The sequence below is a fragment of the Phascolarctos cinereus genome, unplaced genomic scaffold, assembly GCF_003287225.1.
Source record: "Phascolarctos cinereus isolate Bilbo 61053 unplaced genomic scaffold, phaCin_HiC Scaffold_5;HRSCAF=322, whole genome shotgun sequence".
NCBI classification, from domain to species: Eukaryota; Metazoa; Chordata; class Mammalia; order Diprotodontia; family Phascolarctidae; genus Phascolarctos; species Phascolarctos cinereus.
Window position 1 is genome coordinate 125,854,663 of NW_027555958.1, and position 16,049 is coordinate 125,870,711.

At 37.4% G+C, this 16,049-nt stretch overlaps 1 protein-coding gene across 17 annotated transcripts in view; it reads left to right on the top strand.

Annotated features, from left to right (window-relative positions):
* Window positions 1-16,049, top strand: part of EPB41L2 (erythrocyte membrane protein band 4.1 like 2) — a 266,227-nt gene that overhangs the window by 171,994 nt on the left and 78,184 nt on the right. For all 17 annotated transcript variants that reach the window (XM_078155137.1, XM_078155138.1, XM_078155140.1 and 14 more), the window contains one exon: window positions 14,391-14,466. In XM_078155137.1, coding sequence (XP_078011263.1) covers window positions 14,391-14,466 — 76 coding nt within the window. The remainder of the gene's footprint in view (window positions 1-14,390; window positions 14,467-16,049) is intronic.

A 16,049-nucleotide genomic window follows, 5' to 3' on the forward strand; every position in this document is an offset into this window, starting at 1 on the left:
AGATGGAAATCTCAAGAAGCCCAAATGCTACATACAGTAAATTGTGCCTTTCAAGTCCAGAAAACAGTTTATCTCCTATTTGCTTTTTAAAGGGATTTGTGGATTTTTAAAAGGAACCTAATGGGCTTAGCACATAAAACTTAGAACAGATTTTAGATTAACAAGGGAGCAAACATACAGTCCAATGTGTTCATTTCCCATGTGTGAAAATCAAGTCAGAGAAGTTAAATAACATATAGTCATATAGCTCTTTAGAGGCAAAGAACAACTTAGAACCCATATCCCCTTTACTCCTCAGCCTTGTGTTCTTTCTGTTCTTAACACATTGCTTTGCCAATAAATTATATAAATAACTCAAAGCACTTATACATGAGCTGCGTACAAGAGACCTGACACATTCATAGGAGCCATTCTATAGACTCTCTTAAGGAATTCTGAAAAAATACTGTGCCAATAATAAGGGACGAATATTTTAGAGGCCTAAATAAGAGAAATGTTATGTACCTGTCTTTCCTAAGGTTGCAGGTAGTAGGCCACATGGCACCCCCCCTTTCTCTCTCTCTCTCTCTCTGTTTCTTTTGTCTCTGCCTCTCACTGTGTCTGTTATTTTTCTTTCTTTCTTTCTTTCTTTCTTTCTTTCTTTCTTTCTTTCTTTCTTTCTCTCTCTCTCTCTCTCTTTCTTGCTCTCTCCTTTTTTCTTCTCCTTTTGTCCTCCCCCCTTTCTCTCTCTCATTTGTCTTAGTTGCATAGGGATAAGAATTGATTGTTGGTGACAGACTGACCTGGATTGGAGAGATGAGGCATCTGGTGTTTCGGATCTCTTTCAGGAGGTGATTGGTGGATTCTTTCAATTTCTGTTTATCCTCTGCCTCTAGAATATGGGGGCAATTTTCTTCGATAATTTGTTGAAAGATGATGTCTAGGCCCATTTTTGTCATGGCTTTTAGGTAATCCAATAATTCTTAAACTAGCTCTCCTCGATCTATTTTCCAGGTCAGTTGTTTTTCCAATGAGATATTTCACATTTTCTTCTGTTTTTTCATTCTTAAGATTTTGTTTGTTTCTTGACGTCTCATGGAGTCATTAGCTTCCATTTGCCTGATTCTAATTTTTAAAGAGTTCTTTTCTTCAGCAGATTTTTATACCTCTTTACAATTTGGCCTGTTGTATTTTTTAAGGTGTTATTTTCTTCAGTATTTTTTTGTGCGTACTTTATGAAGCTGTTGACTCTTTTTTCGTAATTTTCTTGCATCCTCTCATTTCTTTACTACATCTGTTATTTGATTTCTTTTAATTCTTTTTTAGTTCTTCTAGAAATTCTTTTTGGGTCTGAAACTGATTCATATTTTTTTCTTTGAGGCTTTGAATGTAGTAGTTTGACTTTGTTTTCTTCTGAGTTTGTGTTTTGAGCTTCTCTGTCACCATAGTAACTTTCTGTGGTCAGGTTCTTTTGTTTGTTAGTTTGTTTGCTCATTTTCCCAGGCTTTTTCTTGACTTTTAATTTTATTTTACTTTTAAAGTTGAACTCTGCTCCTGGGGTGGAAGGGACACCACATTCCAGGCTTCAGATTTTTTGTGCACCTGTTTTCAAAGCTAATTCTAGAGGTCTGTAAGTTTTCAGTTCTCCAAGGTGGTATGATCTAAGGAGAGCTCTGTTTACTACTCTCTTGGCCACAAACGCTCACTTTTTGCAGTGGAACTGTGACCAGGATCCCTGCCCCTGTGCAGCTACAAGCTCTGGTGTGCTCCTTCTTGCCCTGGAACTTCAGCCCAGATCTGGACGTGGGCAAAGCGATAGAGGCCTGCACCCAGTGCCAGCAAAGGAACCCCTGTTATCTCCTTCTGACCAGTCATCTCAGTTTGTGGGCTGACAGCTCTGACATCAGCATGCTGCTGTACAGTTGCCCGCAAAGTCCTGCTGCTGGTTTGCTGGGGTGTGGCTTGCCCTGGCTCTGGACTGTGCTCCACTTTCACCCTGATGCAACAGACCTTTCCTGCTGACCTTCTAAGTTGTCTTGGTCTGGAATTTTGAGGCATTATTTAAAATTGTTGGAGGGGAATTTGGGAGAACTCAGGTGAGTCCCTGCCTTTTCTCTGACATCTTGGCTCCAGACATCTGGTATCTGAAGCCTTTTAACCCATCCAGATATCTTGAAAGTCACCCCCAAACACTTTTTTTAGTGAACATCCACCCTCACTAGGTACAGTTAGGACCAGATCAATATTGATATGTTACAGGCAAGGTTTGAAAAATGTGTCTTCTTTGTATTACTAGCCATTAGCAAAGTTGTATATACACTGTAATACTGGCGATCTTATCACAAAATTAAAAGAAGCCTTTGTATCCCTTCTCTTTCATTCTTCAAGGTATTATATGGAGAAAACATATTCCCACTTCCCACCTCCAACAAATCCCCCAGCCCCCATTTTTCTTGACTCTTCCTGGTCTAACTAGTCAAACCAAGGAGGTAAGTATATGTAGGAACAACATTGCTTAGTAGTAAGTAGATATCCTCTGTGCTCCGTGCTCACCCTGCCTCCCCCTTGTAGAAAGATGTGAATACAGATGTGTACCTCATAGAGTTCAATAACATCATCTTTACTAGGATAAAAATTGGCAATATTTCTTTCCTTTTTTCTCCCCAAATGTGTCTGAAAATTCACAGTTCTGAGAGTGTCTCATTTTTGATTCCAGACTCAGAATATACTAGTCTTATCTCACCTCATTAACACGAATAGAATTTTTGTTTAAATCCTTTCTCACAAAATTGTTTTTTCATCATATAGCTAATAGAATAAATAAATGAGAGGTAGATTGTATGAGGGCCAGATGAACTGGGATAATGTCTGTATATGGAATGTGCTACTGAGCATCAGCTTGGTGTGATAGAGTATATTACTCTTATAATCAGGGAGACCTGGCTTTGAATCCTGCCTCAGACATTTCCTAGCTATGACATTGAGGCAGGCAGATCACTTAAATGCTCTGAGATTGTTTCCTCATCTGTAAAATGGGGATAAAATAATACCTCTCTCAAAAAGTTGCGAGGCTGAAACGAGAGCGTAAAGTGCTTTGCAAACGTTAAAGTAGTAGATAAATGTCAGCTGTTATTGGCAGGTCACGAGCACAGGAGCTGTTTTTGTTTTGTCTGTGTCTAGCACTCAGTGTGGTGCCTGGCACATAAGAGGCACAATAAATGTTTGTTGAATTGAATTGAGATTATAGATATGGAATGTGGGACTGACAAAGCCCTCTACAGCATTGCACAGTTGGTGGTACAAAAACCAACTAAAGGAAAGTGTAGAGTAACTTAAGAAAATGTGGACAGAGAAACATTAAGTTCATAGAGGGTTTGAAAAAACAAACCATACAGAAGTGTTAAATTTCTTCTTGGGGATCAGTCTTATCACCACCCAAGGAAAAATATTTTAGTTGTTCAGGAGTGTTAACTGAACTTTTAAGATCTTTCTCCTTCTTTTTAATCTTATCTTTAACCCACATACTATTCCACAACTGTGAACCGAAATATGGAAGTAACCTATAAATAGTAGAAAGACACAAGCTAGCCTTTATGTGGCTCAGACAGTGACCCTCCAGTATGGAGAGGATGAATCTGACTTCCCAGTAGAGATGCCATGAATCATGTTAATTGTACAGTGTTGAGTTTTGCTTTCTTCCCCCCCCCCCATTAAGAATGTGTCTCATGTTGCTTCTGAAGTATTTTTGAGGTAATAATTAGCCTGACAAAATGCTGGACTTTTCAGTGTGGTGCACTGACTAGTATCAGTGGGAGACAGAAAGTCCTGTCAGGAGCAAAATTTTTGCCAAAACAAGTCTACTTTACTTCAGGATGCTCACAATGTCATTATTTCCAAACAAGCTCCCCATTTAAATCCCTAATAATCAACCTTTAATCATTTTTCCTGTTGCTGTGGCCAGAGTGGGTTAGATTGCCTTCAGAAAACTTCCTCAATGAATTGAACATCTCCCATTTTTAAAATATCAGTGTTTTAATTGTGATTGTTGAGAGACGCTTATAGTATCTAAAGAATTAGAAATCAATATTGAACAAAGAACAGTGGAGGTGGTGGATGTGAGCAGGCTGTGACAACCTAGTTTAAAAAAGAAAAGACTGAAGCTAGAAATGTATGAGAAAAAAATCAACTAAACGAAGAGTGTAGTAGGTAGACAGCAGAGGTACTCCACTCTTACAAGGCCAAGGGAAACTGAGGAGGGTCCTTAATATGTTGGACAGACTCCATATAGAATACTCAAAGGCGAACATGGACAAGAATTGCCCAGGATGAGCAGGCATGGACGGGTTTTAATCTTCTTGGTTGGAGGGAATTTTCACATTGAAAAGATTACTATAGCTGGGGAAAATAAAATATTAAATAAAAATAAAAAAGAAAGAACAGTGATAAAAGATGACAGAGAAAAAGCTGAAAATAAATTACATGTCTACTTCACTGTGCTGACAGTGAGCCAAATATTCTAAGCATTTGCTCTGTTTTCTACAAATATTAACTAATTAGAGGTAAATGATGGTGAGGGAACTGTTACTGATATTCTCCGTGATTATAGATGAACAATTTGTAATTTCTATTCTGAAAGCATTAACTGGGGCCTCTAAGAGGTTGAGTGACTTATCCATGGTTATACAGCTAATACGTATGTCAGACAGGACTTGAACTTGGGTTTTCCTGACTCTGAACTTAGGTTTCCCCTTCTCTTGTACGAACCTTAAAGTACTATATAAATGTCAGATTATTATTATTATTGTAATTATTAAAATGCAAAGATTGGATTAGATCATCTCTAATGTTATAAAAACTTAAGGAAGATACATTTTCTCCCCTTACTTCTTCTTACCTTTAATGCCTTGGCCCTAGATATAATAAGTGCATATTTTTGTTAGTTCAGGATCACAGATTGTTATATTTGTCCTTTTTTGGGGGTTCTTAAAACAGCTCTTTTTTCCTTTCTTTTAGTGGCTGGGCACTGTATGTGGAATATATCATCCATGCTAATATCTCTGTCAGATGAATCTAGCTTAAAAAGGGGTCAAATTCTACAGATTTTGGTCTTCAGGTTTAAGACAGGTTTTGCACCATTGAAAGACCAGTTTTATAGAAGTAGTCAGTGTGAGCAAAGGCCTATTCAGTTACGGCATTGGGAACTTTGGTAAAGATGGCACTGTTCTCTTTGAATGCTTTTTTTTTTTTGAGAGGGGTGGTCAGAGAGGCAGTTGTTGTTAAGTGACTTGCCCAGGGTCACACAACTAGTTAAGAGTAAGACTGGATTTGAACTCAGATCTCCTGATTCCAGGGCTATTGTTCTGTCCACTGAGCCACCTAGCTGCCCCTCTTTCAGTGTCTTAAAGGTAGTAGTGGTGGTAGTGGGGAGGGATGATTAGATTTTGTTCTCCTTGGTCCTAGAGGTTAGAGAACTCTAGGACCAGTGAGATGAAGTTAAAGAGAGTGAGATTTAGTCTTTATTTTAATAACAATGATGATGATAATAAACGTTTATATAGTACATACTGTGTACTAGGCACTATGCTAACTGTTTTACAGTTATTCTTAAATTTGATCCTCACAACAACCTTGGGAGGGAGGTGCTATTATCATCCCCATTTTACAGATGAGGAAACTGAGGAAAACATAGGTTAAGTAACTTGCCCAGGGTCACACAGCTGACTCCTGGCCCGATACCCCATCTGCTATGACCCCTAGCTGCAGCATCTAATAAGAAAGTTGCTCAGTAGTGGACAGCTAAATGATCTATATGATCACTTGTCAGGGATGTAAGGGGGTTAAGGGAAAAGGCTTGTTTAGAGGTAACAGTTGGCAACAAATGCCTGTACGTGAGACCGTGCGAAGGAGACCAGGTTAACTTAAACATGTCTTTTCCCTTCAAGTTATAGCAAGAGCTATTCATGACTCATTTCATTTACTATTATTTTTTAAAAAGTCACTGACAAGTCTTCTGTTTTCTGTCTAATCCTCAAAAGATAACTTTTTTTGGATTTGATAAAGTCTGTTTATTCCTACTTCAAAGTTATATTTTGTTCAGTCCTAGCCATCAGATCCTCTATTATTTTTTCCATGGCTTTTTGTGGCAGGCTTAATTGAAAAACATGAAGTAATGGCTCAATTTTCAGAAAGAGAAGGCATATTTTTATTAGTGAATCCTTTCTACTCTTCTCTTTCCCAGTTTGAGCTCTTATATTCCATGGCTCCTTTTAATACTCAACTCAACCATCACCTCTTCCTGGAAGCATTTTATGTTACCCCCAGATGCTAATATCACCTCTTTTAATGTTACCTTCCCCTCTATTCTGTATTTATTTTGTATGTTCTGATTTACATATGTTGCCCTTCCTCCATTAGATGAAAGCTTCTTGACTGCAGAGATTGTATTTGCCTTTTTTTTCTTTATCTCTCCAGAGCTTAGCACAGATCCTGGCCTGCTTAATAAATATTTGTTGATTGATTGACTACATAGGAGTCCTGTAATTCCTATTAGTCCTATAAAACCAGGACTTATTTCACAAGACAGTTACAGTTTCTATAACAATAAATGTACAGGCTTACTTTCAGCACACTTCTGTGCAGGATTTAGGGGACATTTCCCGGTTAAAACTGACATAACTCAGTAGTGTCCATGTCAGATTTGTTGTTATTTTGTTTATGGATATCTTACCCAGGCTAGAATGGCAGTGGCCACTCATAGGCCTGACCCATGATCTTCATGGGAATTTTGTCTTGTTCCATTTCTGGGCTCGGCTGGTACTGTACTCCTTAAGCAGCCTGGTGGCCTCCTGTTCTTTGAGGCTCACTATATTGGGGCTAGATTTAGTGCAGACACTCAATTGGCTTAGCCCATTATAACTCAAAACTTCTGACCTCAAGAGTTCCATCATTCTCATTCTCCAATAGGAACTACAGCAGCATGCACAAACGTCTTAGCACTTTCGGATCAAAATTGTCTTCTGGTGGCCTAAAAGCTTATTGCCAAAATGAAAAAAGAATTAAAAATGTTACCTCCCATCCAGAAAATTTTTCCAACTTGTATATGGGTGGTCCTTATATGCAACCACTTTTTAACTTGTGTTACATTTTTTTCAAGCTTTAGTAACTTATTGATGTAAGTGGAATAGAGTTTTTATAATAAATTTATCACTACTAAATGAAGGCTGTCTGGTTATTGAAAAGGGCTATTCTTTTTTGTGAACTCCCATTATATTCTCATTCCAAAAACTAAGATTCTTTCCAGGAATGTGGCTTATGGGGAAAACAAGGCATGAATTTATAATCCACCATCTTTGGTGAAAGAGGAAAGAACAGCCTCTTTGAAGCCTCTTTCTTCATGTGATTCTCGAGTCTATTTAGACATGATTCATCTATTGAAAATATCAACTTGTTTCCAGTCTGGAGTTTGCTTAGGAAGAAACAGTCTTTAATGAATTACCCTTTAATTCTCTTTTTAAGACAAGATTCTTCAGATGAGAGAGGCCCAGTGATTAGGAATGACAGTGGAATTTGAGTGAATGAAATGAACAAATTCCATTTCAGACTAAGAGATCAAGCTTACTCCAGTGTGTTAATGTGATGAAAAAGCAATTGCATTCTTTGAGGAAGAGCTCCATCAGTGAAACTGATAAAGGAAGGTATAGAAAGGAAGATATAGAAAATGCACGTTTTTCTTTAGTTCAAGATCATAGATTGTTATTTTTGTTCTGTTTTTGGTTCTTAAAGCAGCCTTTCATCCTTTCTATATCTCTATATACTGTTGCTTTCCAGCCCCTTATTGGTGGTGGTTGTGGTATGATAAGCATGTATCCATCCACATTTCATAGATCAAGGCTTAAATTGAGTTTATGGCTTAGAAAAAAGTGTTATGTTCCCCACTTCCTCTTCCATACCTTTTTGTTTTGTGTGACTGTGGACTCTGAATTTGTCTTTATTACTTTCATTTTGATACTTGGTTAGAAAAATTCAGTCTCCTGAAAGAAGGGAAAGATAGTGCTTCCTTGAGATTGTGGCTCTAGTTTGATAAGGTGAGAAGGTTATTTTCCAGCCATTATTAGGGTTTTGTTTCAGGCCAACCAGAGCAGCTGTTATATTTTGATCTTATACTCAGTAGAATGTCCTGGCCTACCAAGAGGACAGACGTGAGTCTTCCACACTGGTGAAAGGGGAAGGAAATCTAGGGGCCTGGGTGATTTTACCACCCTAGTTTCCTTCAATATGCAACTCAAATACCGTTTTCTTTGAGATGCCTTTCCTGGTGTGCACCCTCATTCCAGTATCTCCACCCCATCTCCTCTAGTGCCATCACACTGAAATTACCTAGGTACCATTTACACTGTGTCTATACATATTGTCTCTCCCATTAGAATGTAAGTTTCTTGATGATGATAAAGTTGTTTTTAATCAATTTTGGGGGGCCCATAGTAAGCACATAATAAATGCTTATTGACTGGCTGAAATTTGTCACCCTTCAAAAACTACTGACTTTCCCTTATCCTTCATCCCTGAATATTGAAAATCCTCCCATTGTCTTCAAAAAAACTGTCAAATTTGAGTGAATCTTACCTTGTCTTTATTCTGCTCATTAAATATGCAAAATATCAAAAACACACCAAACCCTCCTCCAAATTCTAACCTGCACCTGATCACTTTCCATCTCATTTCCAGATTGCTACTGTTCCCACTTAAGCCTACCATCTCCTCCTGTCAGCTTTATTCTCATGCCTGTGGCTTCTCTTCTGCCTTAAACTATGACTTGTTTTTCCTCTTTAAAAGCTATTACTCAACCCATGAAGTCATCCTCTTGCACTGTTTAATCATCCTTATGTTTCCCCATCCCTCCACTGATAGTTCAGCTTCTTGAGGAGTATTGAGCAATTCTGTTGTTGATACTGATGTCAGAATTGGCACCTAGTATTTAATTTCAGATTATGCTTGATATTAATATTTTTCTCCTCAAGTCTTTATTTTCCTTGACATTTCTGGAGCATATGGACCTCTGATTCCCTTTAGGATGTATTCTCCTTCATTTGAGTACATGACAATGTATTCTCATGATATCCCCTCCTCTCTCCTCTTACTTTTCTCTTCGCTTTACTGGTCCCTCACCCTTCCCTCCCTTAAATGCATATATTCTGTCCCTTGGCTTCTTTTTGCTCTTTCTACGCATAATTTCTCTTGGCAAATTCATTCATTTCCATGGGGGGAAGGATGCTTATTGCTATGATTTATAGGCCTACAATAGCATAGGTCTAGAACTGCAATGAAGAGGCTATTTAGGCCACCTCCATATCACTCAGGTGAGAAAACTGGGACCCAGAGAGGTAAAGGGACTTGTCCCTAGTCACACAGTTAGTAAGTAACAGAGCAAGGATTTGAACCCAGATCTTCTTACTCCAAACTCACGGCTCTTTTTCCTGGACCGCACTCGTTATCATCTCTTTGCAGGTATGTCCCAAATCTATATCCCTAGCACCAAACTATTCGAAGAAATTCAGCAAAATATTTCCAAATGTCTTTTGGATAAATCTACCTGGATGGCCCACTGATATTTTAAACTCGACATGTTTGTAATTAAACTTATATTCAATTCCCAGCCCTACCCTTTATCCTCTCACCTTCCCTTTCTCTGTTTCTGTTGATATGACCATCATCTTGCCAGTTAGCCAAACTGTGTAATCTTGGAGACAATGACTCCTAGGATTAGAGGACCTGGATTCAAATTCTACTTCTTTTACTTACTACTTGTGTGACTTTGGGAAAATATCTTAACCTCCATGGGCCATAATTTCCTTACCTTTGAAATAAGGATATTGAAAAAACAAAAATAAAATAAGGATATAGACTAGATGGCCCCAAGGTCACTTCCAACTCTTTAAAACTCCTTCTATGATCCTTTATATAATATAAGCTTATTCCCTTTCTCTAACTCTTCCTCTCTCAAACATGTAATATTCTGCCAAGTCTTGGTATAGGATTGTGGATTTAGAGCTTGAAGGAATCTTAAAGGACATATCTTCATCCATTACCCTCATTTTACAAATGAAGAAATAGGCCTGAAAAAGGTCACGCAAATACTAAATGAGAGAGCTAGGATTTGAATGCAAGTCCTCTGACTTCAAGTACAGCATTATTTCCACTACATGCCACATCGCCTTCTCTCTGTTGATTCAGCCTTAGCAATTTGTCTTGCGTCTTTACTTCTTTGCATCTCCATTGCAACTGCCGTGACTGGGGGTTTTCCTACCTTCTCATTTAGAATATTGAATTAATTAATTCTCTACTGTGATCAGGTTACTCCTGCAGCAGGAACAGGTGTGAACCGTAACTGTTAATCTGGATGGTATTTCTCGCTCCTTAAAATTGTCTAGCTCATTAATTGAACTGTGCATTTATCCCATTGGACTTGTGTCTTAACTTCTTTTGTAAATTCCTTAAAGACAAGAACTATATGTTTTTAAAATATGTTGTCGCTTAAGCACGAGCATTTTTTTTTACTGATTAATATTTCATTGTACCATTTATTTTAAGATACCTAATAAACATCTTGTTTTCACTCCTAACTGCTTTTTCTTATTCATTTGATACCATCCATACTGCTGAGAAAGGGAAATGACACTGAAGGACGTCCTGAGTTTGGGGAAGAGATGACTTTCAGATTATGCTTGATGCTTGTAATTAATCTCCCTCCCTTTTTCCCCTCTTGCCTTGACTCTTGGATTCTGGTGTTAGTTAGATTCTCCTGTTGTGCCTTCTATCTCTCTGTTATTCCTCTTGTACATCCTTGGTCTTTCAAGCTATCCTCCCTTAAATGTACATGGGAGGACAGCACTCCCAAGATTCTGACCTTGTACCTTTGGTAGACTTTCTGCACATACTGGCAAACACGTCGACTTTCTTGACTTCAGTTAGCTCTGTGCAGGTACATCTCTGTGTATTTCTATCTGTACCCAACATCCACCCCAACACCAATAATTCATTCCAGCACAATGTCATGAAGTGCCCATGTCATGATGAAAGGAATGGAAATGTCCCTCCTCCCCCCTCTTACTGCTTCCTTTAATTTCCTTTACCCTTTAAGTTGTCTTTGATGTTGATCTTGGGGGTGTGGGAGGATGGACAGGGGAGAGCAAAGGAAATAGGTTGAATAAGAGAAGATTGAAGGGATTCCTCATAACCAAATGCCCTCAGCTAAAAGCCTTGGAGAGGCCTAAAATAGGCACTGCTGTGGTCCTTTTCTTCCTTTTTTTTTTTAAAGAAAAATTATCCAGCCCTTGAGTGCAAGTCTTACTTAACATGAGTGGAATTATTTTAAGTATCTCTGTTTGCAGTTGAAAAATTAAGAGGGAAAGAAACTATCAGTTCATTCTTACCTGGAGGACATTAAAAAATAATAAGGTCAAATTTATCCTTTTTGTTATTCCCAAAAGCCATTCTAAATTGTGAGAAGACAAATTTTTTGTGAACTAAAGGTTAGTTTATCAGATTGAACATATCAGCTTCAGATTAAAAAGTCAAATTATTACTAGAATAGTTAAATTTTATTTATACTACGTATGTTCAACAATTGAATGTATATTATATACAAGTATGAATAGTAGATTTCTGAAGCAGTTGATGGATTTTATTAAGCACCTACTATGTACCCATCCCTGTACTATGTATTGGGGGATACAAAACCAAAAATGAAACAATATATCCTTGAGGAACTTAGATTCCCTTGGGAATGATATGTACACATATAAATAAAGGAATAATAATGGATCTGTGATTTCATTGGTATAATGAGTACCCTGGGACAGGATGTTCCTTATGCCAAGTAAGTTAGCACCTTCTCTGCAACTTAGTCTTTTTTTTTTAACTAAATCTTTTTCAATCAAGAAAAATCTGCCTTTTTTTTTCCAGCCAAAGACAAGGTTTATTAGAACATCAGTCATATTGGGCAGACTCTTAAGGAGCTGGAATGTTAGTGAGCTATTGGCTGATTTTAAGAATCTGATCAATGGCTAGATTATAAGAATCTAAGCACCGTAATGGAGACAAGGTGGACCTTATATAGAGAAAGGCTGTGGGACAGATCTAGGAGTGGCCAAGTAGTTTGGAGTAACTGGAGGAGGGGTCTAAAGAGATCTAGATGGGAGTGGCCAGTAAGCTGGGGTGAACAGAACTCCTGGGACCTCTATTCAAGGGATAATGGAGCCTAGCAATGATTAAGGGTGGGAAGTGGCTGAGGGCCATAGGGAGGTAAGACAATGGAGGGCTAGGCTAGGTTAAGGGTAACAGATTGGGCATAGCCACAATGAAAGGCCAGTTAATGGGATTATAGCCTCAGGGGAATGCCAGAGATTTGACATTCAGGGTCCTGCCTGAAAAAAATTCCACCCAAGCCTTCTTTCAGCCAAAGACAAGGTTTATTAGAACATCAGTCATATTGGGCAGACTCTTAAGGAGTCAGAATGTTAGTGAGCTATTGGCTAGATTTTAAGAATCTAAGCCAAAATCTGCCTTCTTTCCTTCCCACTGATTCCACTCATTCAAATAGGATAAAAAACAAATCCCCTCTTACAAACAAAAGTATACAAAAGTATAGTCAAGCAAAACATTGCTCATCTCAATTTTCATTCTGAGTACATCTCTCCTTACCAGGAAATGAGTGGCATGTTTCATCATGAGCCCCCTAGAATCGTGGCTGGTCATTGTGTTGCTACGATTTCCTAAATCTTTCAAAGTCGTTTGTCTTTACAGTATTGTTGTTGTATAAATTGTTCTGCTCCTTCCACTCTGAATCAGTTCATACATCTTCCCAGGATTCTCTGAAACCATCCCTTTTATCATGTCTCACAGCACAGTTAGTATTCCACCATGTTTATAACTTATTCAGCCATTGGCAGCTTATCTTCTTAGGGATTTGCCTAGAGTTTTGAGAGATGGTGACTTGCCTGAGATCACAACGACTTTGAAAGCTTTTTGTTTCCTCATTGCCTCTTCTAATTCCTTCAATTTCTTTTTTTTCTCTTATTACTATAGCTAACGTTTCTAGTACGATATTGAATAATAGTGGTGATAATGAACATCCTTGCTTCACACCCTGATCTTACTGGGAAGGCTTCTAGCTTATCCCCATTATAGAGAATGCTTGCAGATGGTTTTAGATGATACTTATTATTTTAAGAAAGACTCCATTTATTTCTATGCTCTCTAGTGTTTTTAATAGGAATGGGTGTGGGATTTTGTCAAAAGCTTTTTTTGCATCTGTTGAGATAATCATGATATCTGTTGGTTTTGTTGTTGATATGGTCAGTTAGGCTGATAGTTTTCCTAATATTGAACCAGCTCTGCAAACCTGGTATAAATCCCACCTCGTCATAGTGTATGATCCTTGTGATATAGTGCTATAATCTTCTTGCTAGTATTTTATTTAAAATTTTTTGCTCTTCCTGGTTTAGGTATCAACACCATATTAAGTGCTGTAAAAGGAATTTGGTAGGACACCTTTGACTATTGAGATAGTTGCCATCAATGGGGCTGCTGCTGCTGCTGCTTCTTCTTCATCTTCATCGTCTTCATCATTATCACCACCACCACCACCACCACTAGCATATATATATAGCATTTGCGGGTTTACAAAGCATTTAACAAATATTTTATCCTCACAACAACCCTGGGAGGTAGTGGCTATTATTATCCCCATTTTACAGAAGAGGAAACTGATATAGGCATGTTAAGTGACTTTCTTAGAGTTATACAGCTAGTAAATGTCTGAGACAGGATTTAAATTAGAGGCATCCAGATTCTAAGTCCTGTACCCTATCTACAATACTTAGCCTCTTTTAGGTACTTCTTTTATAGATCATCCTTCTTGGGCATTTATCATTTCCTGAGTGGTTTTATTCATCAACATTTTGGAAATCTCAGAACCTCTTTTTTTCTTTTGTCCCTCCTCCAGTTCTTCACCCCAGCCTAGTCCTTAAAGAGACAAAATGAAGCATCTGATGATCCCACTTATTCAATTTTTTTTTAGAACGGAATTCTAGAATCACTATCCTACAGGTATTTGTTATAGGCCATGGTAAGATTGTATACCAGGTTGCCATAAGAAATCTTTATAGAGAAATGCTAATAAATTAACATGAGTCAAACCAGGTTATTAATGAGGTTACTCCGTGTTTCACTGTTGTTTCTTGTTTGATTCTTAGACATTCTTATAAATGGTATTCATAGTTTGGCTTAATTAAGTGTTCAGAACTGAAGATGTAATTCTTAGATGACTTTTTCCTTCTCTTTGGAAGTCATAAAAGGAAACCCATCATCTGATCATTGACATTGTTAATAAACCTGCTATTTAATCATTACAGATCTTCCATGGATATTCACATTTAATGTGAAATTTTATCCTCCTGATCCTTCACAACTGACTGAAGACATCACCAGGTACTTGCATTTTAGAATAAATTTTACTTTCAAACTAAAAATTGTGAGTGTTCAATTCCTTGCTTTAAAGAAATGGAAATCATTCTAGAAGAAATTTTAAAAAGACAGGTTTTTAATAGAAACTTTTATTCAGAGGTTTCTTTAGAATATAAGATTAAACAAATGCCTTTTAAATTATTGAATATCTTAAGACCTTAAAAACAAATTTTTCTTTTTTCATTATTGTACTTTATATTTTTCTTTGGTATATAATATTCAAAGCTGTTATTGCTGATAATATGGTGTCTTTGCCAGACTTTCCATCAAGAATAGTATCCAAAGGTTCATTTTTTTGTAATTCAGTGACTTTCATTGCAAAATTAACATATTCTTGCCTGTATTCTAGTGGCATGTCATAGGTCAGGAATGGTTCAATTTTAGAAAAAAGAATTCCTATAGAAGAGCAAGCCAATGGAGAGATTTAGTAATTTAGATGTCCGCCATATGATCATTCAGAGGCTGATGGGCCACTTGTTCTTTTCTGATGATTGCCCAAGTCACGATTACTAATTCTTTCCTTAACCATCTATTTACAGTTTGATAAGATGGTGGCCAAAGAAAGTTGAAAAGTTTTTTTTTTCTGGAGATTTTATAAATAGAGATGGATTCTCATCAGTTTGCAGTAGTTTAAGAAAGTAATAGTGAGGGAAGGGGAATAATTCCTTTATCCTCCAAAGTAATCTTTCTTTCCCTTTCAGTTTCTTCTTTCTGGTAAGCTCATTTTAAATATTGTGCAATACTAAGTCACCTTAAAAATTTTATCAATAAAGTATATCTTGTTTTGGTATAGTTGAAAAAATAAAGGATTTGGAGTCAGAGGCTATGAGTTTGAATCTTGACTTAACTACTTGCTACTGTGTAATGAATGCAATTCATGTCTCTGGACTTGTTTGTTTTATAAAAAGAGGAGATTGGACTAGAGATGGCATCTAAGGCCTTTTAGTAATTAATTAATTTTTGCTTTAATTCTATGAACAGTAGACCCCTTAGAGCAGGGGTCCTTAACCTAGATTCCAGTGACCCCCAAGAAATCCAAGGATAGATTTCAGGAGTGTCTGTGAACTTATTATTATTTGATGATTGAGTTCCCTAACAACTAGATCCCCTATTTTTTGTTTCGATTTTAATATTTTGAGTTTTACTTCATTCAGAGACAATTTTGTTTACTATTTATGATGTTGGATGGCTAGGTGGTGCAGTGGACAAAGTGCAAGGCCTGGAGTCAGGAAGACTCATCCTCCTGAGTTCAAATCTGGCCATAGATATTTACTAGCTGTGTGACCCTGGGTAAGTCACTTAACCCATTTTGCCTCAGTTTCTTCCTCTGTAAAATGAGTGGAGAAGAAAATGGCAAACCACCCCAGCATCTTTGCCAAGAAAACTCCAAATGGGGTCACGAAGAGTCAGACATGACTGAAACTACTCAACAACAACTCGGTATATTTTTACTTTTCATCTCAATTTAGAAAACATTTAACTACTTGCTTGAGTTTAAGCACTGGGAATTTTTTTTTCCTTGTGAAAGACACTTGTGATTTCTTTGG